Source organism: Semicossyphus pulcher, unplaced genomic scaffold, assembly GCF_022749685.1.
Source record: "Semicossyphus pulcher isolate SPU_LCO1_2020_fin unplaced genomic scaffold, fSemPul1.0.p SCAF_5, whole genome shotgun sequence".
Taxonomy (NCBI): domain Eukaryota; kingdom Metazoa; phylum Chordata; class Actinopteri; order Labriformes; family Labridae; genus Semicossyphus; species Semicossyphus pulcher.
This window is the reverse complement of record NW_027211726.1, coordinates 5,699,983-5,727,094: the sequence shown is the minus strand read 5'-3', so window position 1 is coordinate 5,727,094 and position 27,112 is coordinate 5,699,983. Positions and strand designations below refer to the sequence as shown.

General features: G+C 42.3%; 1 protein-coding gene across 1 annotated transcript; it reads right to left on the bottom strand.

Annotated features, from left to right (window-relative positions):
* Positions 1-519: 519 nt before the first annotated feature.
* Positions 520-26,244, bottom strand: LOC138608684 (uncharacterized). Its single transcript, XM_069681243.1, has 10 exons — positions 26,055-26,244; positions 18,887-18,948; positions 18,537-18,557; positions 18,110-18,382; positions 17,495-17,582; positions 16,885-17,111; positions 15,048-15,335; positions 12,758-12,936; positions 3,828-3,920; positions 520-966 (listed from the first exon to the last, which is right to left on the bottom strand). Exons 2-10 carry the CDS (start codon positions 18,930-18,932, stop codon positions 520-522), a joined length of 1,662 nt encoding a protein of 553 aa, XP_069537344.1. The 5' UTR covers positions 18,933-18,948; positions 26,055-26,244.
* Positions 26,245-27,112: the final 868 nt, after the last annotated feature.

Genomic DNA, 27,112 nt, shown 5'->3' with positions numbered 1-27,112 from the left:
GACGTGTCAAACTGTCAAACTTGTGTAATTTTTTCTGACAACATTTCGACAGGAGCTAAATTTTAAGTGTTTTCTAAAAGTGCGGAGAGTGTTTCACGCTTTTCATCTTTACTTCTCTGTGAGCCTGTGCTTGTTTGGCCCGTAGAAGTTCGCATGCAGTCAGTCTACGCTAACGTGTTCCTGTAGATCTGAACTACGATATCTACTTTTAAATGCATGCATGTTTCCATATGCACAGAATTGTTTTGTTCTTCTTGTGAGAAAGCTTGGGGTGACTCTTTTGCATCTTGTTTAGTGCGATACATTGTGTGCATTTTGTGCAACTTTTGTTATTTTCTTCTGGGCTGAACTGAAATCCAGATCTAAGCATGAACATTTTGTCTGTGGTGTTGTTTCAGGGATCGAGGACATGGTGGTGTTTGGATATGAGTTCCTGGAAACACAGAGCCAGATGGGTGTAGATGTCATAACTGTATAAGGACCATCAGATGATTAGAAAAAGAAAAAAGGCGCATCCTCTCAGGTGCTCTGAGGTGATTCCACCTTCTGCCCGGCCTCTCCGCTCTCAGCCCCTCCCTCTGTCTTGGCTGAATCCGACTCAGCGGTGCCTCTAGAGGCCGCTCCCGGTGACGCAGCACCGCCCAGACTGCCATCGGGGGTGGCAGCAGCGAGGGAGCGAGGATTGGAGGCGGGGCTGGCGCTCAGGACGGAGTCAGGGGTCCGGCTGGCGCTGAGGTCCCCGTGGGGGGCCAATGTGGCCTCCAGGCTGTCAGAGTGAACTCCTCCGGTCATGGCTGTGGGGGAGACGGCGTTCAGGAGGAGCTTGTTGGAGGCGTAGGTCATCGCAGCGTCCGTGTCACTGTCCAGCGGGAGGCCAGAGTGAGTGAACTCAATGCCAGAGTCGCTCATCTCCAGGAAATCTGAGGTGAGAGCCTGGTAGCGGCCCGGTTTGGACACCTCGAGGCCCTACAGAGGAGGAGAAAGAAGGAAAGATAGGAGAGGAGAAGGGGTGTTGAGTATATAAGATCACAAAGTTAGGGACAATAAAAGAAAAGAGGAGTTCTAACCAATACGATAAATAAAACACAAGCAGCACAAAAGAGGAAAGAACGGGGAGGTGCAGGAACAGAGAGAAACACACGTAGGATTCCCCAACAGAGTGGAAGATGGAGGAGGAAGCCGGCGTAGGATGGAGGAAGGGAAGGAAAGGAAGTGGTAAAAATTGAGGTCAGTGAAAATGCAACATGAATAATTGATGCACGTTTCTACGACTATATTTATAGATTTACCTTCCACTACAACGCAGACTACACGACTTATTGTCCTTGTTACACATTCAATCATCTGCAGGAGTGGATTCAAGTGTGTTAAAGGGAAATAAATCTGATTGATGCCGTAAAATGTAGGTCACGGACAAGAGGCCAAACCTGCCTCCTCTATTAAACATGCAGACCACATTTCATTATTTAGGCAGAGTGGATTAAACAAGCTGACATAACCTTCATACTGTACGTTACAGCAGCAGGTTGAAGATACTAATTAAGCAGTGATTTTGTGTTTTGCAAAAAGAAGAAGACATACTTTATTAATCCAGAGGGGAAAGTCAATGTTTTCACTCTGTTTTTACAAACATGCTGCGCACACAAAGGCCCGAAATACACAAATGCACAAACAGGACTCTGTGGACATGCTAATGGAGAGACGTCAGAGTGAGGGGGCTGCACATGCGCCCTGAGCAGACGGGGTATTCGGTGCCTTGCTCAAGGACAACTCGATAGTGCCCAGGAAAGGAACTGGCACTTCTCCAGCCCCAATTCCGGCCACCCTTCGGTTCCCAAGCCAAGTCCCTGCAGACTGAGCTACTGTCTACCCCAAGTCAACAGACGTCAACATGTTTTGGTTTAAACTGAGTTAATCTTGACTTTTGCATGCCTAACAACTGACCCTTCGCTAAGTCCCGCCCCCCTTGGTTACTGTTGCTACGCCTGTCAAGCTTTCGCACCGGCATGTAAATAGTATGGCGTTTCAAGATATAACAGTGAGAGATCTTCCAGGGGAAATAATAGCAAATTTCTGGAAAAATAGTTCCCAAATATCAGAGAGAAGTAGACAGAAATGACGACAATACGCATCTGAAAGCTACATCCAGAATATAATTTGTCAGCGGAGTGTTGAGAATAAAGAGGACATAAAAATCGAGGCAAAAGCTCACCGGTCCCAGTACAAGCGTCAGACATCCCACGACAATTCATGTTTCGGACAATCATACAGGAGCAACAACGTTCATGCACGGCGGGGTGAGTCCATATATTGTTTTATTTAAGCTAATCTTTAGTTATGACTCCCTATAACTTTCACTATTTAATAGGTTTTAGCCCATTGCTACCAAAACTAAGTGATCCCACGTTCATTTTGTTTAAAGCGCGTCAGGATATTGCTCGCATATCGTTGGCTTGATCCATACACTGCATCTGGATTAACTTCTAATTAATATTCAACCGTCTGTCTTTGCTAACATGCTAACCTAGCCAAGTTAGTTAGCGTCTTAACTCGGAGCATATACGAAGGAGTTTTTGTTGATATTCGATGGATTACGTTGCGACTGCGGTCTTCCACGATTATTAATCTATATCCGACATCTCTCCTTTCGAGTTTTTGGCTAAGGAAAAGCTAAAAGTATGACACCTCCCTCTAAACTTTGAGGAAATCAGACTTGCAGATTCAGTATGCTCACCGTTACAGCGTCAGCAGGCTTGACAGGCTTCCCGTGCCTAGTTACGGTTGCTAACGTAGGATTGGACAGTGGCCGTTTCAGAAAGTTGCGGTGAGAATGTTCAAATCACATTTCAGGACTGTTTATAAATCACGTTCTGATAGTTCAGGCCGTACTAACATCCAGAAAAGATCCTCAGAATGTTGCAGTGAGTATGTTCTACCTTTGTTTTTATGTAACATCGAAAAAAAGGCTTGACAGGCTTCCCGTGCCTAGTTACGGTTGCTAACGTAGGATTGGACAGTGGCCGTTTCAGAAAGTTGCAGTAAGTATGTTCAAATCACATTTCAGGACTGTTTATAAATCACGTTCTGACATCCCAGGCCTCAATAACATCCTGGAAATATCTTCAGAATGTTGCAGTTAAAACGTTTTGTCTTATTTTAAGTTTTAACGTTACAAGAACTTTATTTGAAATGATACACGTACTTAAAACTTTCTTTGAATATTAGATTAAAACGCTTTCTTTCAAACGTAGAACTTGTAGGTAATGTAAGCCAATGTTATGGGAACATTCCCTGCTAGCTGGGATGACGCCTGCAGAGCCTCTAATCTCACACCTGAAGGAGTCCTGAACCCTGAACACGTTCTTTACTCCTCTTTATTTCGGTTTCACAAAAGAGCCTTTCTATTGAATTTAATCCAATCTGTTCCTCTACTCAGTGAAGCGTGTAAGGTTGATTGTCTTTTAATTACACTTGGCATTAGGGTGAAATTATATTGCGGGTAGTTTCTGCAGAGTAATCTCAAACATGAGGAAGGTTACTGATGTGATTACCCTCACTTCCCTCACTGGTCAAAGGTGGTTTGTAATCAGGTTTTAGACATCAGATCAAGATACAGACTTTACTCTCGGCTCCTTTTGTTGTAATGATTAATTGATGTCGTTTCTTATCGAATCATTTATGCAACCCTGACACTTCTGTTGTTGTTCAACCCAAAGTGGCATTTTAATAATAAGTTGTGTTTTTTCACATGCTTATTACAGTATGTTGTGATGTTTTTATACTTGCTGTTGTGTGAAAAAGAAACAGCTTCTTCGTGCACGACTGACCTTGATAGTGACCTCTGTGGTCTCCGTCGTCTTATCACTCACAGACTGCATCAGAGATTCCTCAGCGAACCTGGTGTACGCCTCATGGACCACCTGCAGACCCATACAAACAAACACAAACAGACACACACACACAGGAGATGTGTGAAAATGCGGCCACAACACTGTAAAGTCCCGGAGCTTTAAAAATACATAGACACTGCTAAAGGGGATATAAACACACACACATACACACACACGCACAGGGCACATGTAACTGCACACAAAGCTCTTAGATACACATTTAGGTTATTAAAAAGGAAGCTTGCGACTGCGAGAGGAGCTGTTTTATTTGTCTGGAGGTTGAGAGGAGCCAAATGTTTCAGAAATGTCGGTACCTTTGAACTGCAAGAGAGACAGCATGAGGGAAGGAAGAAAAGATGGAGGGGAAGGGGTGTAAAGTGGGAGAGGAGGAGAGGGAACACTATGATGGATATAAAAAAGCAGGGAGAGGAGGTCAGGGGATAAACAGGAGTGAACAGAGACAGCTTTGAGAGAATGAGGGTAGTCAGCCACCAAACCCTGTGTTTTCCATGCTAATATACCATGTTTAGTCAAGTCCATCCATTAGCATAACATGCTCACCCTTTTTTCTTTGTTATCTAAGATGGTGGCAGAAGAGACCCCGGGCTGACTGTGCGAGAGGCGGGAAACACCCCGGACAGGTCAGTCAGAGGTGTGACACAGAGAGGGACAACCATTCACAAGCAAACTCAACACCTTCTTTTACATGTTTACTGGATCATACATTCACTGTTATTCTTAGCAAATTGGTAAATGCTTGCAGTTTAAATTCTTGCTGTTGAGATTTCAGTCTAGAAATCTAGAAAAGTCTGCAAATTTGAAAGTGTAGCACTCAAGGAGTTTAACATCAGTGCGCTTTAAGGTGTCGCTTTGGTTTAGGGTAACATAAAACACTAAGAACATAAAACCATGATCATGATCAATTCTAATTCACCCCTTATAAATAATGAGATTCAGTTACCACCAACTCTCTTAGGATGCAAATAATTGTACTTTGCGTGTAGCTGTTAGCTGTGGTATCCATGAATTGGACATTTTCTTTGCAGTGAGGCTCATTTGCATAGAAAGGGGACAATTTTGCCTCAAATGTTTTAAACAACTGCAAATAGCTGCAAACAGCACCAGAGCATCAAGAGTCTATTAGCTCTGCAGAGATGTTAGCGGTGCATTTAACTCTTTGCCTGTGCTTTGAGAATTAGACGGTTTCCTGTTATATGTATAACGTGTATGTAAGATATGAGAGTCATAGGGAATGAATAGGGGAAGAAAAGGGAAGAAAAGTAAGATAGAAAGAGAGCTAGATTATGATAGAAAAGAGGCGTGGAGATGAAAATAGAAAGGATACAACAGGGAGACAGAGATGGAGACAGAGGGACTCAGGGAGGAGGGAAGGAGGCGGAGGATTTGAGTTTCATGTCGGTCTCTTGGGTTCAATCCCGAAAGGTCACTGACATGCATGTCGTCTTTGTTCTGAGATCTATAAGAAAATCCATAACATGCCAGAGCGACCTCCGTCAAGGTCAGCTGCCGTCATCTCAACCTCCGCTGTCAATACACAAACACACATCATAAGATCCCACACACACGCACACGGACATTTAAAGGACATTATGAACACATATTAATATGTAAGCATTTTTACAAACACTCACACAACACACACAACACGTGTACACACAGACACATGGAGAGAGGGGCAGATGTATGGCTGCTGGTTTAACATTTATGGATTATTCTTCAGTAGTTGTTGAAACTTAAATATAGTACTTATGTATTTATTGTGACTGTCCTTGCAGCGCTTTTATTAATATAAACGTTATTGATCCACAACTGCAAGAAATTCAGTTAATACGTCAAATAATGAGTGAAATATATCTTTTTCTGGTCTGATTAGTTACTTTTTAAAAAGCCTCTGAAATGGAATTCTTTAACTGTTGTTCTTTTCTGTTTTTACTGGATTTAATTAAAATACCCTAACCCGAACTTAACCCATTAGTTCTAAGAGAATTCGCTTTAAGGCCCCTTTTGTTTTTCCACATTTGTATCTCAGCTATTCGACTGAGTTGAAACCAAAAACTTTTACATTTAAAGTGTTTTTTTAATTTTATTTGCACATATACACGCATGCAGAAAAGGACGATAAGAATTTAGTAAAAAGATGAACATTGTGCCGGAGAGGTTAGAACAAAAACTTTGAGACTAAGCAGTAGTAATACAACATTATTAAAGATATACTGACTTGACTGAAGATTATTTTTTACACAGCGAAATGCATTACAATGATATCCCTAAATGATATTCCTCAGCTGTTTAAAAGTCCGCCATCTCGTTTGAATTGCTGCGTTATGATTCTCAGGATACGTTGAGTCAGGGGGATGACATGCACCAAATGATCGGCAGACCGGGAGTCGAGCCTGCGATCAGTGCGACGAGGACTGTGGCCTCTGTACATGGGGCGCCTGCTCTACCGACTGAGCTAAACAGCGCCCCCTGCGCTTTACCTTTTAAGGGGCATTTTGTATGTTAATCAGATATCGTGATGTCTCGTTATATGATTGTCTTGCATTATATCAATTGTCACAGAATCGCCGCATTGTGATATTATCCTTATCGTAGGCAACATATTGCGTATCGTATCGTGAGTTACCCTGCGATTCCCAGCCCTACTCCTTAGCTCATTGATGTTAACATTTAGTGATTAGAAATACAGTATATAAAGATAATACTCATCAAATACTCACTAGTAAGGTTTAAAGTAATGGTGTGATTGATGTTTGGTGACACTTGAGAATAAATGTAAAAACAGCATGCCTTTATGTCACGTTACATGTTGATCTGTTTTTATGCATCACTCAAACACTGGATTATAAAGACATAACATTGACACAGAAACCAGACCAACACACAGACACAATAAAGCACTAACAGCACACACAGACTTTATGGGCGAGTAGTTGATTACACAGAGACAAACTGTAGAAAGTAAGCAGAGAATAAATCCACTGTGTCATCATGGAGGGTTAAATAAAGCTCATACAGTTTAATCACTACTGCCCTTAACAGCGACACCACACACTGAACCAGCACAGAAACCCACACATACACATCAGGTATTTACCTTTTACTGCACCCCACAAAACCAAACAACACTGAGGTAGGAAACATGTGCATGTGTGTGCGCTAAGCTAGCTGAGTCACCACACGCTGTAAGCTAAATACAGCAGTGAAGCTGCACGCCGGCAGTTATCATAACTCCAACGTTTATGAGTAACTGCAGAGAGAGAGAGAGGAAGAGAGAGACAGAGAGAGAGAGGAGGAAAGAGAGAGGGAGAGGACAGAGAGAGAGAGAAGGAGAGAGAGAGGAGGAAAGAGAGAGGGAGAGGACAGAGAGAGAGAGAAGGAGAGAGAGAGAAGGAAAGAGAGAGGGAGAGGACGGAGGGAGAGAGAAGGAAAGAGAGAGGGAGAGGACGGAGGGAGGGAGAAGGAAAGAGAGAGGGAGAGGACGGAGGGAGAGAGAAGGAAAGAGAGAGGGAGAGGACGGAGGGAGAGAGAAGGAAAGAGAGAGGGAGAGGACAGAGGGAGAGAGAAGGAAAGAGGGAGAGAGAGAGACAGAGAAAGGAAGAGGGGGAGAGAGAGGGAGAGAATGACAGAAAGAAAGGAAGAAGGAAAGAAAGAAAGCGAGAGAGGAAGAAAGAAGGAAAGAGAGAGAGAAATAGAGAAAGAAAGAAAAAGAAATAGGGAGAAAGAAAGAGACGGAGGAAAGGAAGTAAAGGGTGAAAGCAGAGGAGTGGGTCACAAAAGTAGGAAAGAAAAAGTCACACATGAAAAAGGTGTGACTTTCTCTAACGTCATTGCGAAGCCGCAGTTACGCACACTCACTGTATATAAAGGAGATATAAACCATCTCAACGATCATTTAGTCGCCATATTTAAGTTTAAAATCTTATTCTCTTAAAACAAGTGAACAGAGCCGGCCTCCTCTCTCTGTACAGACAGCCCCCCCTCAGCTGAGGTGACACTTGTTTGAAGAAGTGTAAGATTTTAAGAGTAAATACTGGATTAAATTACTCGTTAAAATGGACATTTTATTTTATTTGCACCCTGACCCGGGTCAGAACTGTCACTTAAATCCTGGAAGACAGATCAGACTCATGACCGAGCTTTAATGAGCGAGTTTTTTCCCAGTATTTCCCGTTATGTTGCATTTTTCTTTTTCTTAACCACTAAACTGTTTTATTACATGTTTTAACTACAAAGTTCCAACATTACTGCCAATCATTTTCAACGTATATTATACATTTTTAGATTGATTTGGGTTCCTCTCCACCATTGGTGTTTATTCCTGCTGTAATCTACTAATATAAACTAACAGTCTGCGTACAATGGAAACTCGTTAACAGCTCAGTCAGCTGAGTATTGAAAAGTCTTTATGGACCTCAGAGACAGCTTGATCCAAGTTGTGGTGCCGATAAACTTAACATAGTTCATTGTCTTTTTGTCAAATTAGGTCTTCGATTAACTTCTGCTTGTTCATTAAGATTGGTGGCAGTTTCTTTCTTATATGTAGTTTGCTAGTTCTTAATTTCTTTAACAGATTTTAAGTGCAGTATGATTAGAAATATACTGATCCGAAACTGTCACCAATAATCAACAATCATCAAGTTGATCAAAGAACTTATTTGCCAAAAAAAAGCAGCATTTCTCTAGACACCAACATGAAGAAGGAAAAAGAGGCCAGAACACAAATCTCTCACCAAGCAGAGGCTCCGTCTGAGGCTCCTTAAAGTCAGAGGGAGAAACGCAACGCATAGGCAACAGCGTTAGCTGGGCCTCCAATCAGACACGAGCAGGCCTCCTTCACAGCAGTGTTTTACATCGCTCAACACGGAACACTCAGAGTGATCCGAGATGCACATCAGAAACACATAATACAGTGGACACACATTTATCATTGTAGAAACTTCATCCTGAGAACATATATTTATCACCACACAACCCTGAACCAGGTTTTTAGTTCTTCTATTAGCATACATTTGGCACACTAGTAATCCACCAACATAAAGTTCAGCTGGTTGTTGTCTGTGTGTGTCAGTGCAGATATACTGAATGTTGTTACATACTGATAGTGTGAAGCACACAAAAATGAGTCAGTCAAATGACAGGTCTGCAAATGTGCTGGATTATAACTGATCGAGGTTTCGATGTGCAAATAGAATTCACAATGACCTCTCTCAAAGCAACCCTGAAGTTAAATGGAGCTCTGCAATTTGAAGTCCGTCTCTGCGGTCTCTTTACGAGTGAGTCAGCGTCTGCAGCAGCTCTTTACTCGGTCCATAAATACAAATCAGTTTAAAACACAGACTGTATAAAAAGATGGACGACATGTCAGCTCCCTAAAAGTGAAGCCAAACCCTCTCTATCGCCCTCTGCTGACTGGCTGCAGTATAGCTCATAAAGCCCGCCTCCTCCATGGGGTACATGAGTCAAACTATAAAATCAAAATACACGTCAAATACATTTTTCTCAAACATGGTTTCTGTCATTATAGTTAGTTCTTATCATGCTGATTTATGTCCAAGTGTTCATTTTTCTGACAAGTTTATTTTTAATTAGTTATCTGATGCTATAAAAAGGGGGTGTGGCCTCATGATTGACAGCTCTGTTTACAAATGGGGCTCCTGCAGTGTTCTGTTCCCGAGTAGCAGAGTAGAGGAGGAACGGCGAGAGGAGACGTAACTAACACTAACACTACAGAATTTTCCATAAGCGTGAACGTCTGCTTCAGACCAACACAAGAAGCTGTTCTGCTGCAGACTGAGCCCACCTGAGGGCTCCAACACGTCAAGGCCACAAGGTAAATGTGTGTTTTGGGTAGAGGAAGGGGCGGAACGTCAATCCTGCGGCTCCACCAGCCAGACTCTGCTGCACAGACTCTGACTCTAAATGTGCAACATGGCAGCGCCCACCTTGGGCATATTTTGGCTTCAAATAAGTCCAATATGAGCTGGTGGAGATGCGTCGTCCATCTTTATATTCAGTCATTGGTTTAAAAAATCATTTATTTTCCAATAATTAAGTCAATCAACCATTTAGGAAAATATTTATATTATTGTTATTTAAAATCTCATAAGAGTATTTTTTATCTATAATTTCTGAATTATAGATAAAAACTGCAGCATCTAGTGTTTAAGTGCTTTTTATTTACCTCTCATTATTGATCTGGACGTCTTTCTTATACCTGTTTGTTCTTTGTATTGGACTATCATTCTTGAAGCAAGCAGCCTGGTGTTTAGGTGTTTTCTATCACGAGTCATCTGTTTGTAATGGCTTTTTAATTGGTCCATAATTTCACTTTAATCTGCCGCTGTTGACGCTGAGTGGAGGCTAAATGGTTAACTGTCAGCTCCTCTAAATCATCCAATCAGTCAGGTAATCAGCCGGTATTGATCGGCTGAATAAAAGGAGAGCGAAGATTATAAACGGCCAATAAGAAAGCAATCAGTGCTTTTTATTGTTTTTTTTTCTGTTCAAATAGACTCAGCAGAACCTTTGGGAGCCCGCACAATTAATTCTTAATTCAAGAGTTTTATTAAAAATTGACTTTTTAAGAATGAGAAACTTAATGATGGCACCTCACAGGGTTTTTTCCTTTAGTCAATCAACTATTAAAACAGACTCCTGCTCTAAAGACTGATCAATAGCTCCAAATTACAATAAATACGGAGCAATTTAATGAAATAGAAATATGTTTTGGCTTGGTTGCTTAAATTAATCTGAGGGTGCTTCATTTTCTTTTAATGGTCAGTGGCAAAAACAAATAATTTTCATATGTCAGCCACTCAGCGAATATTAACTAGCTAATGGATCATGCAATGACACACTGACATTTCAGTAGCTAGTACACAAATATCTGGAGCCCAAATCTGATTATTGTCTGTGAAAGCAGCCTCTCCTGCCAGGCATTAGTCTGTGTTGTGCTTGTGCTTAATATAAAAAGCTCCCACATAAATATGTTTCAGGCTTAAGTCGTCCAACATGGTTAAGAACTTAGCATTCAAACAAATATCTGCATATAAATGCAACATTTGGAGGCAAGGGAAGATTTTAGTGTCAGAAGTCCTGGTTGTGTTTTTATAGTCTGAGTAGTATTGTCCTACTTGTTTGAGCAGTTTTTGGTTGAATGCTGGAAAACAGTCAGCACTAAATTAAAGAAGGCGGACCACATCACCTGTAATGCAATCCAAAAACCCATTCGTCAACATCTGACTACGATATGTGAGGGATAAAGTTTAGTGAACAGGTTGTTATTGGAGAATGGAACCTCAACAAGGTGAGCAGGACCCCGACGCAAAGCTGAGGTCAATACCTTATTCCACTTATTACATGGCTACCTACTTTCAAAATCAATAATTTGATACATTAGATGATTATATTTCTGTTTAAAAATAGTCCCTTACACTTACATGTATAGAGCTGCATCCATAGCAACGATTAACTCTGTAGCCTTCTTAAAATTAGTTAACCCAGCTGTTTTTACTCCCATTAAAATGAGCTAAGCTAGCCGTTATTACTCCCATTAAAATGAGCTAAGCTAGCCGTTATTACTCCCATTAAAATGAGCTAAGCTAGCTGTTTTAACTCCCATTGAAATAAGATAAGCTAGCTGTTATTACACACATTAAAATGAGCTAAGCTAGCTGTTTTAACTCCAATTGAAATGAGCTAAGCTAGCTGTTTTAACTCCCATTGAAATGAACTAAGCTAGCTGTTATTACACACATTAAAATGAGCTAAGCTAGCTGTTTTAACTCCCATTGAAATGAGCTAAGCTAGCTGTTATTACTCACATTAAAATGAGCTAAGCTAGCTGTTATTACTCACATTAAAATGAGCTAACCTAGCTGTTATTACTCACATTAAAATTAGTTAACCTAGCTGTTTTAACTCCCATTGAAATGAGCTAAGCTAGCTGTTTTTACTCACATTAAAATGAGCTAAGCTAGCTGTTTTAACTCCCATTGAAATGAGCTAAGCTAGCTGTTATTACTCACATTAAAATGAGCTAAGCTAGCTGTTATTACTCACAATAAAATGAGCTAAGCTAGCTGTTATTACTCACATTAAAATGAGCTAACCTTATTATTCAAATTAAATGAGAACATTTCCACTGATGGTGGAGTAAGACACGGTGAACAGGACCGCAGGATTGAGGAAAAGGAAAGAAAGGGAAGTCCTCATTGTAGGAACCCTAGAAAAATTAGCCTTTGCTCCGAGATGCTCTATTGTTGTCAGGCGATAGCTAATGGGTTTTCAGATTGCTGTAATGAGTGCCGATATGTGAGCAATCTCAATCTTTAGATTAAATTTGTAGTGGTCTAATTTAATATCACTTCAATTTCCTTCCTGCTTTGTAAACCATTTATTTGCTGCTCCTTCTTAATGTGATTTCCACCGATCGAAGCAGAAGGGTTATCCAAATATTTAGATCACTTAAATATGGCCATCAGATATGACAGACTTGTGTCTTTGGGGGTTTCATGTATGATTATGTGAGAAGCAGGAAGAGTAATAGAAATAATGTGTTCCTGTGAGTTGTTTGTCCTCAGCTATGTTTATATCTTTATTTGGCTGTAACCACGCGGGCCGGGTCCAGCACTGCAGGGGAGGAAGTCGACAGCTGACCATCCCTCAGCAGGAGCACAACCCTCCTCCAACTTTGAATCAACACACCTAAGTCTTACCAAAAAACAAACAGTTCTACTTTTACTCCCACCCTTCTTACAGAGCTTTCTTGTTCCTATCACGGCCATATTCCTCTTACACAGACAAACTAAAGGATGATAGTTAATGCACTGGGTGGGTGTTACCTGTCTGAAAGCATCGCCGTCCCCCTTGCCGGCCTGCTGAGCAATGAGCGTCAGCTTCTTGTTCTTCTCGTTCCTTTTATGCATTTTATAGAGACAGGACAGCAGGCAGAGCAGCAGCATGAAGGCGATGAGGCCCAGCAGGGAGAGGATGGCTACAGTCAGAGGAGGGAGCTTATAGGCTGAGACAGAAACAAGCAGAGAGAAAAATAATGAGTCCTCTGTGGAGGCACAAATGTTCGTTCATCTCCGTTTCCTGTTCAAACTAAATCTTGTTTTATCTGCACGTTTACTTGCATTAAAATGTAGAATACATTTTCTTCCCATGTAAAGTTAGGATGTCTAAATGAAGGTTAAGAAATGACATCATACTCTTTTGTAACATTGTCGAGGTCTCTGTTATCACGTGATTTACTCATGTATGTAAAAGGAGTCTGATTGTAACGAGCACAAATCTTGAGCAGAATTACGACTAGGTATTTTTAAAGACAGGTATTTAAATGTATTTAAAATTACAAAGATTTAAATCGCTAAGAATATCGAAATACATTATTAAGTGTGTTATTGCCATCATGCTACAACATCATTTACTTTTATGACTTTTATGACTCCCCTGTGACACAGAAACTTTAGCTGCAGAAGTTTGAATCACCCGGAGAATTGGCAGTATCATAAAGCAGTACACAGTAATATTGCTCCTTCCCTTTCAACATATTACATAGAGTGAGTGCCACTTAGACTTAATGGGGAATTTTAGTTCACTCCACATCGCAGCTGCATTAATGTGAACGTTGTTTTTACTGCTGTAGATGTTTAATTTGAACCACTTTAGATTCTGTTGGGTAGTTCAATCTGTAGCAAAGCATCATATTTTATTAGATAAGATGTTTGTAGTGTCATTTTCCTGTGAGAACAAAGTATCTGTAACTCCCTGTAAAGCCATAGCGGCTCTTAATCAGTCCCCTAAATGCCCCTGATAACTGCCCACTCTGACCTTTATTATTGCACATTTGCACATGTTGGACCCTACCACCTCGTTGTTCTTAATCTGTTTTACTGCTATTTTTATTTTATTGTTGCATTGATGGCGAGTTGCACATTCAGTGTCGGACATCAGACATCCTATTCTATACAAGTTGAATTTAAAGAGCAAATTAAATCAGCCGTTTTTAGCCTTGTGACCCTGCATGTTCTGGCTAATTGAAGTGGATTTGAAATCGTTTACTTTGCTTATGATTTGGGATTATTTCTCATTTAGACACTCTGAGCCTTTAGCTTGTTTAGCTTAAGAAGCAGGGGAGCTAATGAATGGGAAAAAATTCGCTCTGTGCCTTTGGAGGACACTATCCGCTTCTCCAATGGGCCCTGGAAAACCTTCTGTCTGGCGGTCATCCTGCAGAGGCCAGGGAGCTTACTAAACTACACTTCCTCAATCTAGGACGCCCGCCTACGATGTAATGTCTCATTAAAAATCGTCAGGTTTGAAATGTAGACTGCAGACCCAAAGACGATCCACCGGTATATTCTCGTCGTATTTTGGATGCTGTACCGCTCTGAGCCATTGCCAGCAGCGAAACAGAAGTGTTTCACTCCAGCATCTCTCGCTGGGCTGTTCCTTTCAGAGGGAGGGGCGCAATGCATGCTGGGTGTTGTAGAATGGGCGAAATCACGAGCTGTTTGTACAACTTTCTCCACAGCTTTTGCGCCAGTTTTAAATACAATTGCTTCTATCGATTACAGAGAACACCAGCTTTGACTGACAGTGGCTTTCTCCAGGGGCGAATTGCTCCTTTAACCAGAGAGAAACACAAGAGCCTTCAGTTAAGCCTCCACAAATATCTGAAGCTGTGTTATTGTCTGTAATCGCAGCCCCTCCTGCCAGTTAATAGTCTGTATTGAGCTTGTGCTTCACTGAAAATTTTAAAAGTTGAAATGTGTGAAAATTGCTTCTGTAACTCAAAGTTCCCAAACAAAAGGACGAATATGGAGTATGTTTCAAGGTTAACTAAAGGTTAAAGTACTTAAAAGACAGAATCTGTTGGCAAGGGACAAGATTGTTGGTGTCGGGAGCGTTGAGGTTTCTGTTTGTAGTTTCGTACAATCTCAGAAACATTAAAAAGAACCAAACTTGGAGATACGTAGATTTCAGTTGTGATCATCTGAAGTCTGCATGAAGTCATATAGAAATGTGGTCAGAGTACTTTGTCAGGAGAATCCATGTCAGCTTATAAAAAAGACTAAATCAGAATTAAATACAGTCTGTTGATCATCTAAATGTGTCTCTTTCTCTTACCTTCCACCTCCACATAGACACTCGCCACAGGATACCCGGCCAGGTCCGTCACTTTGAAGACGCCCGTGTCGGCCACATGGACCTTCTTCACGATGAGCTCCGATCCCTCCACGGTCAGCCGGCCCTCCAGCATAGGGTCCATAGGCGACACCAGAACCCCCTGGTCCAGGATGAGCCGGTCCCGGTTGTCTGATTTGGGCCTGTAGCCGATGTTCAGGTTGGAGTAGTGCACGTAGAGTTTCATCTTCAGTTTTGCTCCGTAGGAGAGGTGCAAGAAGTTCTGGTGCTCTGTGGGGATCAAAGGCAGAGATGTTAAATCATGTAGAGGGTGTATGACTATCTTCTCTAGCAATTTGTTTATCATAGACTGTATACAAAAGATGGTCCTATGGTTTCAAAAGTGTAGCTAGTGTGGAAGTTAAACGGCATTCTGTCTAATGGCCAGCAGGGGGCGACTCCACTGGCTGCAAAAAGAAGTCAGACTGTATGAAACCAGATGGAGAATGAGCCTCCTTCTCAGTTGAGTTATTAGCTTAGTAAACATTTTCTGATTGAGATTATGGTCTCAACCTCTAGTTGTAAGTCCTCTTCAACACATCATGATGCTCATTTTGTAAATTATGGTCCCAATGATGCACATTCCCACATCCTCCAGATACATTGCTAGTTGCAATCTGTCCGTCCACCACTGAAGTCCCACTGAAACATCTCAACCACTACTTCAAGGACTGGCACAGGATTTGGCACAGACGTCCATGCTCCCCAAAGGATGAACCATAATTACTTTGGTTATCCCCCGACCTTTCCTCTTGCAGCACCAGCAGCTGGATTATTCATCCATCATCAAGATCCATCTTCAGATCAAAACATCACTTAGTTCAATCCTTTAGTTTAAGACCACAAACGTCTCAGATACTCATAATATTCCCATGAGGCTTGGCTGTTTTTTGTGTGAAGTGATCATGTTAATAAAAAAATGTAAACATTAGCTGCTAAACATTAGCATTGCCATTTTGAGTACATCAGTGTGCTAAAGTTAGCATTTAGCTCAAACCACAGCACAGCCATAGAAAACCCTGTGAGAGCCATTAGTCTCCTTTAAACACCCGTCTTGATCTTAGCCAAGTTTTTTTCTAGCACACATTAGCCATCGTGTCTCAGTCTGCGGTTACATCTTTTTTCCCCCTAACCTTTATTAAAGTTAATGTGTTCTTGATATATTTTTATCTACATCCTTTTTCTTTCCTGCTGCAGCGGCCGAGTATGCCTGCAGGTGGGTTTAACCTCATTTTAAACATATTTAATAAAACCGTATGACCTTTTTCCATTAAGGATGTTTAATACACTCACTAACAAGATAATGTAGACAGTGACTCCTGGCTCGGGCTGCACGTTGGTGCAGTGGGTAGTACTGTCGCCTCACAGCTACAATGTTCCCGTGTGTGTGTGTAGTTTGCATGTTCTCCCCGTGCATGCGTGGGTTCCCTCCGGGTACTCCAGCTTCCTCGCACAGTCCAAAGACATGCTCGTTAGGTTCACTGGTGACTCTAAATTGCCCGTAGGTGTGACTGCCTCTATGTGTCAGCTCTTGCCTAATGACAGCTGGGATAGGCTGGGATAGATAATGGACGGATGGCTGGATGGACTCTTGGCCCAGATGCAAACACTACTTGCATTGTGATTAAAAAAAAAGGTATTAAAAGCTGAATCTAATCCAACCATGTTGACTGCACAGACATCAGCGCTGCACACTCAGATGCACACAACACACACACGAGATTGATGGATCAGCCAATTAGAGCTGAGCGGATGCAGCTCAGCACAGATCCCTCCTCACCTCTGACATTCAGACAGTTCCTCCTCCTGACTTTGCCCTCACGGTCCAGCACCGTGAAGCTCCCCTCGTCCGTCATCCTGACCGAGTGCAGCGTCACCCGTTTGTCCGACACGCTAAGGCGTCCCGCATATTCCTCTGCCGTCACCGCCGTCTGGTTGTACAGCACCACGGCTGGAGCCTCTGTTGCGTGATGTATCTCAGTCTGATTGGGCTGAATCAGACTGGGCCTTAACATGGACATAAAATAGAAGGGATGAGATGTTTACTAAAGTAAGACATGAGGAATGACTGTAAATATTGTTTTAACTTTAACTGCTGATTAAAAACACCTGTTGTGACATCACTTATTAGGCTGTGGCTGGAGTTCGACCAAACAAAATGTTTTTTTTTATTTTCTAGAACAGAGACATAAAGAGAAGCTGATGTAAAAGACATATGTCGTCTAGCCTACCGTGGACGTCACACATGCAACACTGTCTGGATATCTGGAAGTGTGCTCCCGCAATTACTGTTTATCACCACAGGTGTTGCCAAAGAAAACAAAACTGCGATCTTCGAGATGACAACATAAAATACAGACGACTGAATCTTCAGTTTTCACAGAACGTACCTGAACTCCAGGGTGATGGGGCCCTCCACTTGGTTGAGATGAATGGAGTACGTTTCTCCGTACTTCACCACTTGCTCCAAAGCGCAGTCTGAACAAAAGGACGAGGAGGTCAAAGCAGAACTGTGTGTTAACACTGTGTAATGATATATTGTGATTAAATAACAAAGAGAAGCAGCAAGGATCTAGTTCACTGTTTATTGCCATAGGTGGTGCCAAAGAGAACGTAATAGAGATCTTCGAGATTAGCACCTTAAAAAGTCTTCATACCATTGAGGAATCGAGCTAGCTCGTTGACTAGCATGTGACGGTATTTTCCTTAGCGAAGATTATAGCCGCTGTTCAGCTCGTAAATTAGAGAAAAAACAAAAGTTGATGATGTAATAGTTGTTATTCCTTCCACTGTAAAGTGTGTTGCTGTATTCAATCTGTGTATGTTGATTTTCAGTACTTATTCAGAGAAGATGCCAAACTCTTTGTACAAGCTGTGTTTTCCCTAAAGGACCTGTTTTCTAAAGATTCACTGCTATACTCTGATTTTAGACTGATCACTTAAAGCTGGGAAATGCTTTCAAACTCTCTCCCCACGTCTATAAAAGAGTACACCAGACATCTTACCCCTGACGATGAGGATGAGGTGCTTGGTTACGTTGGGGTTGTTGGTGTTCCTGGTGACGTACACTCCCTCGTCCTCCTCCTGCACGTCCTCCAGCACCAGGTGGCCCAGAGAGTTGATGCGGCCCCGAGGACTCACCACCTTTCCTTCTCGCAGCAGAGCCACCTCAGGGAGGCGGTTAATCCTGGGCTGGAACACAACCTCACCGAGGTTCCCAGGCGGGACATCGATGTGGATGTCCTCCCCGAAGAAGGCTGTCCTGTGCTCCTCTTTGACTGGTAAAAACATTCATGGACAGCCTGCTGTTTCTTTTGTATGTTCTCAACCCACATGCGCTCACTATCATTGTGTCCTTTGTCATGCACGTTTTTATATCTCAAAAAGCTTTCCTAGTCATGCATTGTGATACAAACCGGCATGCAATATTACCTTTAGAAGATGCTGACACGACTGTGAAAGAAAAGAAAGAGAGGAGGTTATTTTAAAATGCGTCTTTTTTTAGTCGTCTGCTGATTTGTTGAAAGAGCTCCAAATAAATTCCTTTCTTCTTATTGAAAAACCCGCCTCCCCATAAAGTATGAGAGCGTTTGAAATGTTAATGCCTCTCATAAAAACCGGTAAAAATAGACCAGATGTAAATACAATCTCGTACGAAAAGGAAGGAAAGCAAATAAGGTCACATTAAATAGATCACAGAATAACTTGGAACTCTGGAAGCCTGTTTCAGCCATTCATTTATCCCAACACAATCCCAAGTGACTGATTATATTAGTGCTTACCGGTGCAGAACAGGGCGCTAAGCACTGCGGCGCTGATTGCTTTCATCTTGAATTGTCTGTCTCTGGAAGAAAGAAACCCACACATGATATACGACAAACAAGGAACTCTTTTTATAGCATCAAGTCAGAACTTCCTAAAAGGGATGTCTTTTAGAAATAGTTCTATCAAGACGAGAGCATTTTATTTGACGTAGGTTTATCTCCTCAAAGAGGTCAACTTACTGACGGTAAAGATTTATTGTCTAACTTCGGTTCAGTGTTTATGTGAAAGACAAATCGGCAAAGAAGCCTTCAGCTTCAATCTGTGTGATCAGACTGAAGAGACGTTCGGCTCTGCAGCATCCTGCTACTAAAAAGCATTTCACAAATTAGCTCCTCAAATACCGAAAGAGAGAGCGCTGCCAACACTCCCTGACAAGAAAATCTATAGTGCTACTGCAAAGCAAAATATCCTGTCAAGTTTTATAGACAAAGTGGATTGAATGCGCGAGATAAAGAGAGACGTACAGAAGGGAGGAAGGGAAGAAAGACGAGAAATAAAGAGAGGATGAGAGAAAAGATGAACAGTGAAGGAAGTGAACTAGAATTTAAAACAGTAAGAGAGAGAGACATGCAAGAGTTCATGATCATCCCAGTGGGACGGCGACATGGACGGGAGCCAGCTGGCATGAGGCGACTCCCTGACCTTTCACGACTGCTGCACTGCATTAAACTAAGCAGTGGCACCAGAAGAGTAATCAAGGTGGGAGAATCAGATGGATTGACAGTGGAGGAGATGGAAAGAAACAGAAAGAGCAAGATAACAAACACAGGAAAGAAACTCTGGATGTTAAATTCACCAAAACATAATCAACATGTCGTTTCCCCACGCTGCTTTGCACAAGTTATTCTCCAAGTATTCTCCAAGTTTTCTCTGCCACAAAACTCAGAGGTCTTGCTTGCTCCAAAAGGGACTATTTTTAAGTATGAATTTCACTGTTTGTGTTTTCACTGGCTCTGTGGAGGAATACTTCCTGGAAGTCGCATGTAGGTTTGCTGCCAGGACGAAACACTGGCAACAAACCTACATGTGACTGCCAGGACAAAGATGCTTGATTTGTGCAACCCAGATAACTGACACCTCATGTTTGTCTTGGCATTTAAGCGTGTTTACGGAGCGAGGCAAGTGGATGTGAACCTCTGTTACTTTCACTGGAAAGAAGTTTCAGAGCCGGTTTGTAGATGAATGATGGCTAAGTGGTCGATAAGTCTGTCAACATACATGAGAGCATGTATGTGAAAAGTAGTGGCAGAGGCCGTATTCCAATCAAATCAGTCTCACCCCATGTGCACCGCGTATTAAAATATGACTCGTACGGGGCGCCGGTTTAGCACGGGGCACGTCTCATATACAGAGGCGACAGTGTTTGATGCTGCGGTCCCTGGTTTGGCCCTTTGCCACATGTCATCCCCTCTCTCTCTCCCCCCGTGTTTCTAACACTATCCACTGTCCTAATTAATTAAATATATATATATGACCTTTATCTTGTTATCCAGATACACACAAACATATCATTCATTTGCATTTACACCTGTGTTTTAAATGTGATCTTGTTACCATCATTGTAATCGGATCTCTGTTGTCCAGATAAAAGCCTGGGGTCAGAGGTCAAACTAGAAAGTTGACGAAGGTTGTACCGATTGCATTTAAACCTACATAAGAACTGAACACAACGTGAGCCAGACTACTTCCTGATGTGGTCAGGCAGAACTAATCACACACTGAACATGACCCATTTACACCTTAAGGCTGTCACTTGTCCCAAATATTAAGTTTGAACGAATTCAACGTGTTATGGAATTCGTTCGAACTATATCGGACACTATAGATGGACGACGCGTCTCCATCTACTTTCCTTGCCCTCGCGATAGGCGCTGCCATCTTGCAACGTCATGGTGGTGACGTCATTTGGAGCCAGAGCTGCACAGTAGAGATCGACGGGTGGAGCCACTGTAGCCACTTCCGCTAACCAAAACACACCTGATGTGTTTAACAGCAGAACAGCTTCTTGTGTTGGTCTGAAGCAGACGTTCACAGGTATGGAAACTTCAATGACTGTCAATCATTTTACAGCATCAAATAACTAATTAAAAATAAACTTGTCATAAAAATGAACACTTGGACATAAATCAGCATGATATGAACTTATTATAATGTTTGAGAAAAATGTATTTGGCGTGTATTTTGATTTTATAGTTTGACTCATGTCCCATCTGTTAACATGGAGGAGGCGGGCTTTATGACCTATACTGCAGCCAGTCAGCAGGGGGCGATAGAGAGGGTTTGGCTTCACTTTCAGGGCGCTGTCATGTCGGCCATCTTTTTATACAGTCTATGAGTGGTGCGTAGTTGTGGAGATATTCAGTTCTGTGTTAAACTAGAAGCGAGCTCTGATTTGTGAAGATACAAGTGCGTGAGAGTGGGGTGTTAGAGCGAGTGAGAGAGAACGGAAGTGTGCGCGAGTTATGTGCAGTGTCGTGGACCGGAGCAGCGGAAGAGCAGACAAAAGAGTGATCGGTAGCTGTATAAACAACAGAACTAACGTACAGTTTAGGCTGTTTGTGTGGATAATAGAGACAGCCCTACCTTGTGTTTTACTTTATTCAGATAACGTGTCTGGTTACAGATCACACTTTAAATGAGGTGTAAATAGGGATTTCTATCTCAACACTTAAGAAAACTTGCACCCATCCAGAGTAAATCTCCACGGGCATTTGGACGACATCAAGCTTTCCAGTCCTTTCCAGTCTCGTCACAGTCTCAAAACCACAGCGCCCTAATGGGATCGCTGACATGTACGACTTCAAAATCCAGCCAATAAGTCATTGGCTTAAGGAGTGATTTAGGGATAAACACATTAACATTTTAACGGCCTAAAGAACAGAAAGGAAGAACATGTATGCCAAAGGCCAGTTGATTATGTTATCACTAAAGTGTCTCGTGTTATTCCACAGATTTTAGCCTGCAAACGTTTGAAACTGTCAGAGATCTGCACCAAACAGTGAAGTTATATCCCCGTCTGTTTCCCCTGCAGCATTATGTACAGAATAGTGTGAATCACGGCATGTTTTGACTCTGAAAGAGAGAACAATAAAAGCCACAGAGTTCCTGCCAGCTGCTTCAGATGAGATATTAGAGTGCCATTTACGGGGAGAAAAAGGAGGAAGCCCTCTTATTTCCCTCTGCGCATCAACAGTAACGTCCAAATGACGCCAGAGCACTGAAGTGGGCAGAAAAAGGCTCTTAGTCTTTTAACGAAGCTCTGTAATCACGGCATATTTTCTAATCTGTGCCACTGCGGAGAAGGTTTGAATCGTCTCGCTTTAACGTTCAAACAGAGCAATTACCTCTGGGGAGCCGTAAAGACATAAATCACAGGTTTGAATCATTAATGGAGAGAGCTGTACATCTACAGGAGAAATGAGAGGTTGTTTCTGATTATATAAAGGTCATACAGGGCAGCTTCGACAGGAGAATGAAGCCAATACATTCACCCGCCAGAGTAGAGGTTGTAAATCTATAATAAGCAGTGTAAGGAGGCTACACGAGATACATGCAGATATACATGCTGCTCTTTCAGGAGTGTGATGCCTTTGCTGCAGACTTTACATTTAGAAGCGTTACACAGGCTGCTGCAGAGGGGGGTTATGATTTAATACAGACAGCTGTCTCACCATGAGAGCTGTGTATGGACAAGAATGTGGTGATCCGATCAAATCATGATACAGGGGTTAGAAAAAGCTTACTTTAAAGGGATAGTTCGAGTTTGTTTGAAGTGGGGTTGTGGAGTGTTATCTAACAGCATTATCACTCAACAGTATCAAACACTTCACGGCATGAAGGAAAACAACGTCCTCTGGTCCCCACTGGGAACGGCACTTTGTCGTTTCCATAATGTTGTATATTCTTCAGTTTGTCGTCTCTTCTACAAACCGCTGACAAAAACAGCTGATCCGACGACACCGTACGCTGCAGGCGTAGTAACACGTATGTGTTGCGGTCCACACAAAGAGGCGTTCTTACGGATTGATTTTTAGGTGGGACGTCCTTTTAAGTGGATAAATTACCTGTGGAATTGACCCTGATCTGCAGCGGCATGTAGCCTAGCATCCGTGCCGGCCCTCCAGCGAGCCTCTCAACACCGGGGCCGTGCTGACCGGCATCCACTGTATGAACACTTCCTATTGATAAGGATCTCATACAACTCCACTTCAAACAAACCGAAATATCCCTTTAAAGAAAACAAATGTGGAGAAACAAGGTTATTTTTATGCTACCAGCAGGGTCACATCCAGGTGGTGTATGATTGGCTATATCCCCTGTCAGAGGCGGGACTTATGTCCAAACCAACTTTTTGGCTGTGTGGGTCATATATCATGTATTTGAGTCCTTACAGAATTAAGCAGGGGAGATTTATGTGATGCCACTCTGTGAGAATTTAACAAGTGTATGGATATTTTCTAACACCCCCTCACTGGATGTCGTGAATAAGAGATGAAGCGTGAGATGCAGATGATATCATCGTCCTTTGGCTGAGAGAAAGTTTGACTCTAAATGAGGTCACAGCTCTCGTGTCTCCTGTTCTGACCGGTTATATCAGTCAAACCGTCCGAGGTGCAGCTCTAACCGAAGTGCGTGTGACACATCCAGCAGCCTCCGCGGTGTGAGAGGCGTGGGGGTAACGTGTTTCATGCTGATCTCTTCAGCCTGACATCCATCCTGCCTGACGGACTGAAGAGCCTTTTCCCCTCGTCTCTGCTCTCCCACACGAGTCAGGAGGGCGGGAGCATCCTGCCTCCGTCCTCCTCCTCATCAGCACCGTCTCTCTCAGGTTTCTGCTTCTCTCCATCTCTGCTTTCCCGTCTCTGTCTCTTCTTCCTCTGAAATACTTAAGCTTTCATCTGACTTGTAATCCTCTTCCTCTCTCTTTAATTATATCTCTGACTATTTCCTGTTAGGCTCTGTCAGACTGATAAACGGGTTTGATGATAATGGTGTTATATATCTTTAAAGCATCGTGTCATCCTGAACTGAAAGGATGCTTTATACTTGTACAGTTATTTTACTTTCAATGCTTTTTTAACACCTTAAGTTGAGTTGCATTAAAGTAATAATCTACCACACACGGCGCCCAGGTAGTGACGCGTTTCCCATCAGCCAGCAGTGGTTGGTCTGCCAGAGAGTGTAGGTGGAGCTAAGCGGCTGCTTTTCAGGTATCTGCAAGTGTTGCGAGTAAACAGTAATCTACTATGGCTGAACAAACAAAGAAAAGATTGACGACGACAGATACAACTTCAAGTGAAAATCCAAAGAAAAAGAAACAAAGTCGACGCTCAGATGAAGCAAACAGTCTGAAAAGGAAAGCGACCGTCAGCCAGGAAAATCAAGAGTTACAACCGGAGCCAACCGTGGACGTCACACATGCAACACTGTCTGGATATCTGGGAAGTGTGCTCCCGCAATTACCGTACATCGCCATAGGTGGCGCCAAAGACAACGAAACTGAGATCTTCAAGATTATAACTTTGAACTCTCAAATATGTTTTATGTTAAAGGCCTGCATAGGGACTGCAGACTTACATTAGCATTGTTGCTAACTCACAAATAAGCGCTCTCATTATAGCCTAGATTCTACTAACTAATTCATATTTCCTGAGTTTGAAAGCCTCTCTGTCCTGAATGTTTAAAGCGCTAATGAAGGGATTTCCACATGAGTCTTTTTATCCTTTTAACAGGATGTGAGGACCCCCTTTATTTCTGTCAGCTTCAGTTATTCATTGTTGCTGTATTGGAGAGAGAAGCAGCCAGATCTGACGTCCCTCTGTGGGTTGTTCGGCAGGCTTCCCTTCTTTTTTCCATTTTTGCCGGCCCACCTTTTTTCGTGGTGTTTTTTGTTTCTTTCTGCACCTTCTGACTCATGTGGTTGTGTTTGACCTCGTTCAGACTTCTTAGAGGTCGTAACATAATTTGGGTGCACATCCAGATACACTGGAAAATAGTCAAATGTAATAACTTCTTCACTAAAATGTAAAGACCAGGAGATCTATGCTTACTTAAAAGTGTGTCCCCTCTCTGTCCCCTGCAATTTCCTCCCTCCAACTCCCCCTCCTCACCCTATACGCAGCCACACAGCCTGGAGCAGCTGCTGGTGCACCAAGGGTGTGTCACGACCGGCATGAATGGGGGCTGTCCCGGTACGGGGATGTCCGGATGGAAGATGGAGGAAAGACAATGAATGAATAATGAAGAGATGAGGTTCAGGTTGTCACCACAGTGAGACACTCTAATGCCAGAGTCTGTGTATCAAAATTATATGTCTCTCTCTGTTCCCGCTTCTCATTCCTTCACATGTGATTTTTTTTTTGTGAAGGTTTAACTTTTTATTTTTTTAATTAGATATTAGAAAATGTCCTTATCCCACAATGCACTCATTCAGCACTCTGTTTAAGACTTATACGTGACCAATACTTTGTAAGCCACTAATGTGTGCCATAGTGCACAACAGCATTGCGTAACCGTAACCGTAACCACCAGAAAATACCCCAATACAGACGGGTATCTCCCACTCACAGGACCGGATAATGCACCACAGTTTGAGCAACATACACACAATAATTGCTGTGTCCTATCGTGCGTAAACCCCCCCTGGTGATCCCGTTCAGAGTACACGACGATGTTCATTCTAGTTTCTGAGACATCAGCAGAAAGATGAAAGAAAAAATACAGTATTAACCTCATATTGGAAGAAGCAGGGAGGCCGTTCGGCGCACAAATAAGCTTTCTTTGTGAAATAATATCTCGGCTGAGAAATGTGTGCATTCCTGTCTGAAAATTGTGACTTTTATCGATTTTGTTCGGGGATTTCGGCATGTTAAATATACTATAAGCGCTATGAAACGGTTAATTTGTGTAATCTCGTGTTAAAATGTCTGTAATTGCTGCCATCCTGCACGTCTTTGCTTACACGCCCTAAATCCGCCGTATGGGACCGCTCAACACAAGCAAATAGTCCAAACATCACAGGAAAGCTGCAGAATTTAACCCACTACCTCCCTGTTTAAACCAAATGCTGTGAAAAAAATGACTAAAAGCTATAATACACAAGTATAACTGGATGATGGTAATTACCTTTGCCAAGCCTCGAAGCCGAAAACCACCGGACTGGGAGGGGCCCAGGAGGGATGCTTTCTGGAAATCGCCTTTTTTTTTCTCTCTTTATTTCATTAATCTCGTCCACCCCTTCACCCCCAGCCCGACAACAACACACTTCAATGGAGCCGGATCGGGAGTAACTGGAGAGTTTCGGTTTATGTCGGGTTTGTGGTCCATTGGAAATCGGTGGTGCTCGGGAAGCTTCGGGTGAACTCGTCAAATCTGGCTCGGAGCCACCAGAAGAGACTTCAAGACACGATTTCTGCAACCTGGTGTTTTTTTACCTGGTCGACAAATGTCCTTTTTTTTATCTTTAAACATCACTTTGTTCTGCTCAGTCAGAAATCCCAGAGAGTCCTGTTTTTGTAAAGTGTTACATTAAAAGTGGGACCTTTTTCACAGCCAACATTTTGTCTGGTATTGTGCCTACTGGCTCCTGCTAGGACACAAATCTCTGCTGATGAAAAAGCCCAGTTTATTCACTTAAGCTTGCAGGTTCAGGCCTTGACACCCTTGCTTTCAGGAGCAGTACATATGTGCTCTCTGTGTAGCTTTGATTTTCTCAGAGTGCTTTGGTTTCCTCTCACATCTTAAACAAAAACCAAAATCATACATTTCAGAAGCAATTCAACTCAAAGGCAAATGCAATAACACACAAGAGGGAGTTCTGTTCTAAATATCAGCACGGCTGTGATTCGGTCAAGCAGCACTTGTAATCAACAGTAGCAACAACAACAAGAGTAATTTTGTTTATTTAATGACTCATTTTGCTCCACTAACACAACCAATTATGCAACACATAAATGTTTTCCTGCAATATTGTTACTTTGTGTACGTCTACATGTCACAATTCATCCAGACCAGTCCAGAACACCTGAACCGGAGTGATACAAATAATTAATGGTCCCCGCGCTGTTGTACTCTGTATCAACAGTCGCAGAAAGCTTCTCGTCAAATCAGATAACTTGATCAAATCTAATTACAAATATAGTTCTGTATCTCCTACTGTCGCTCTGCTGTTTAAAGGAGAGCTA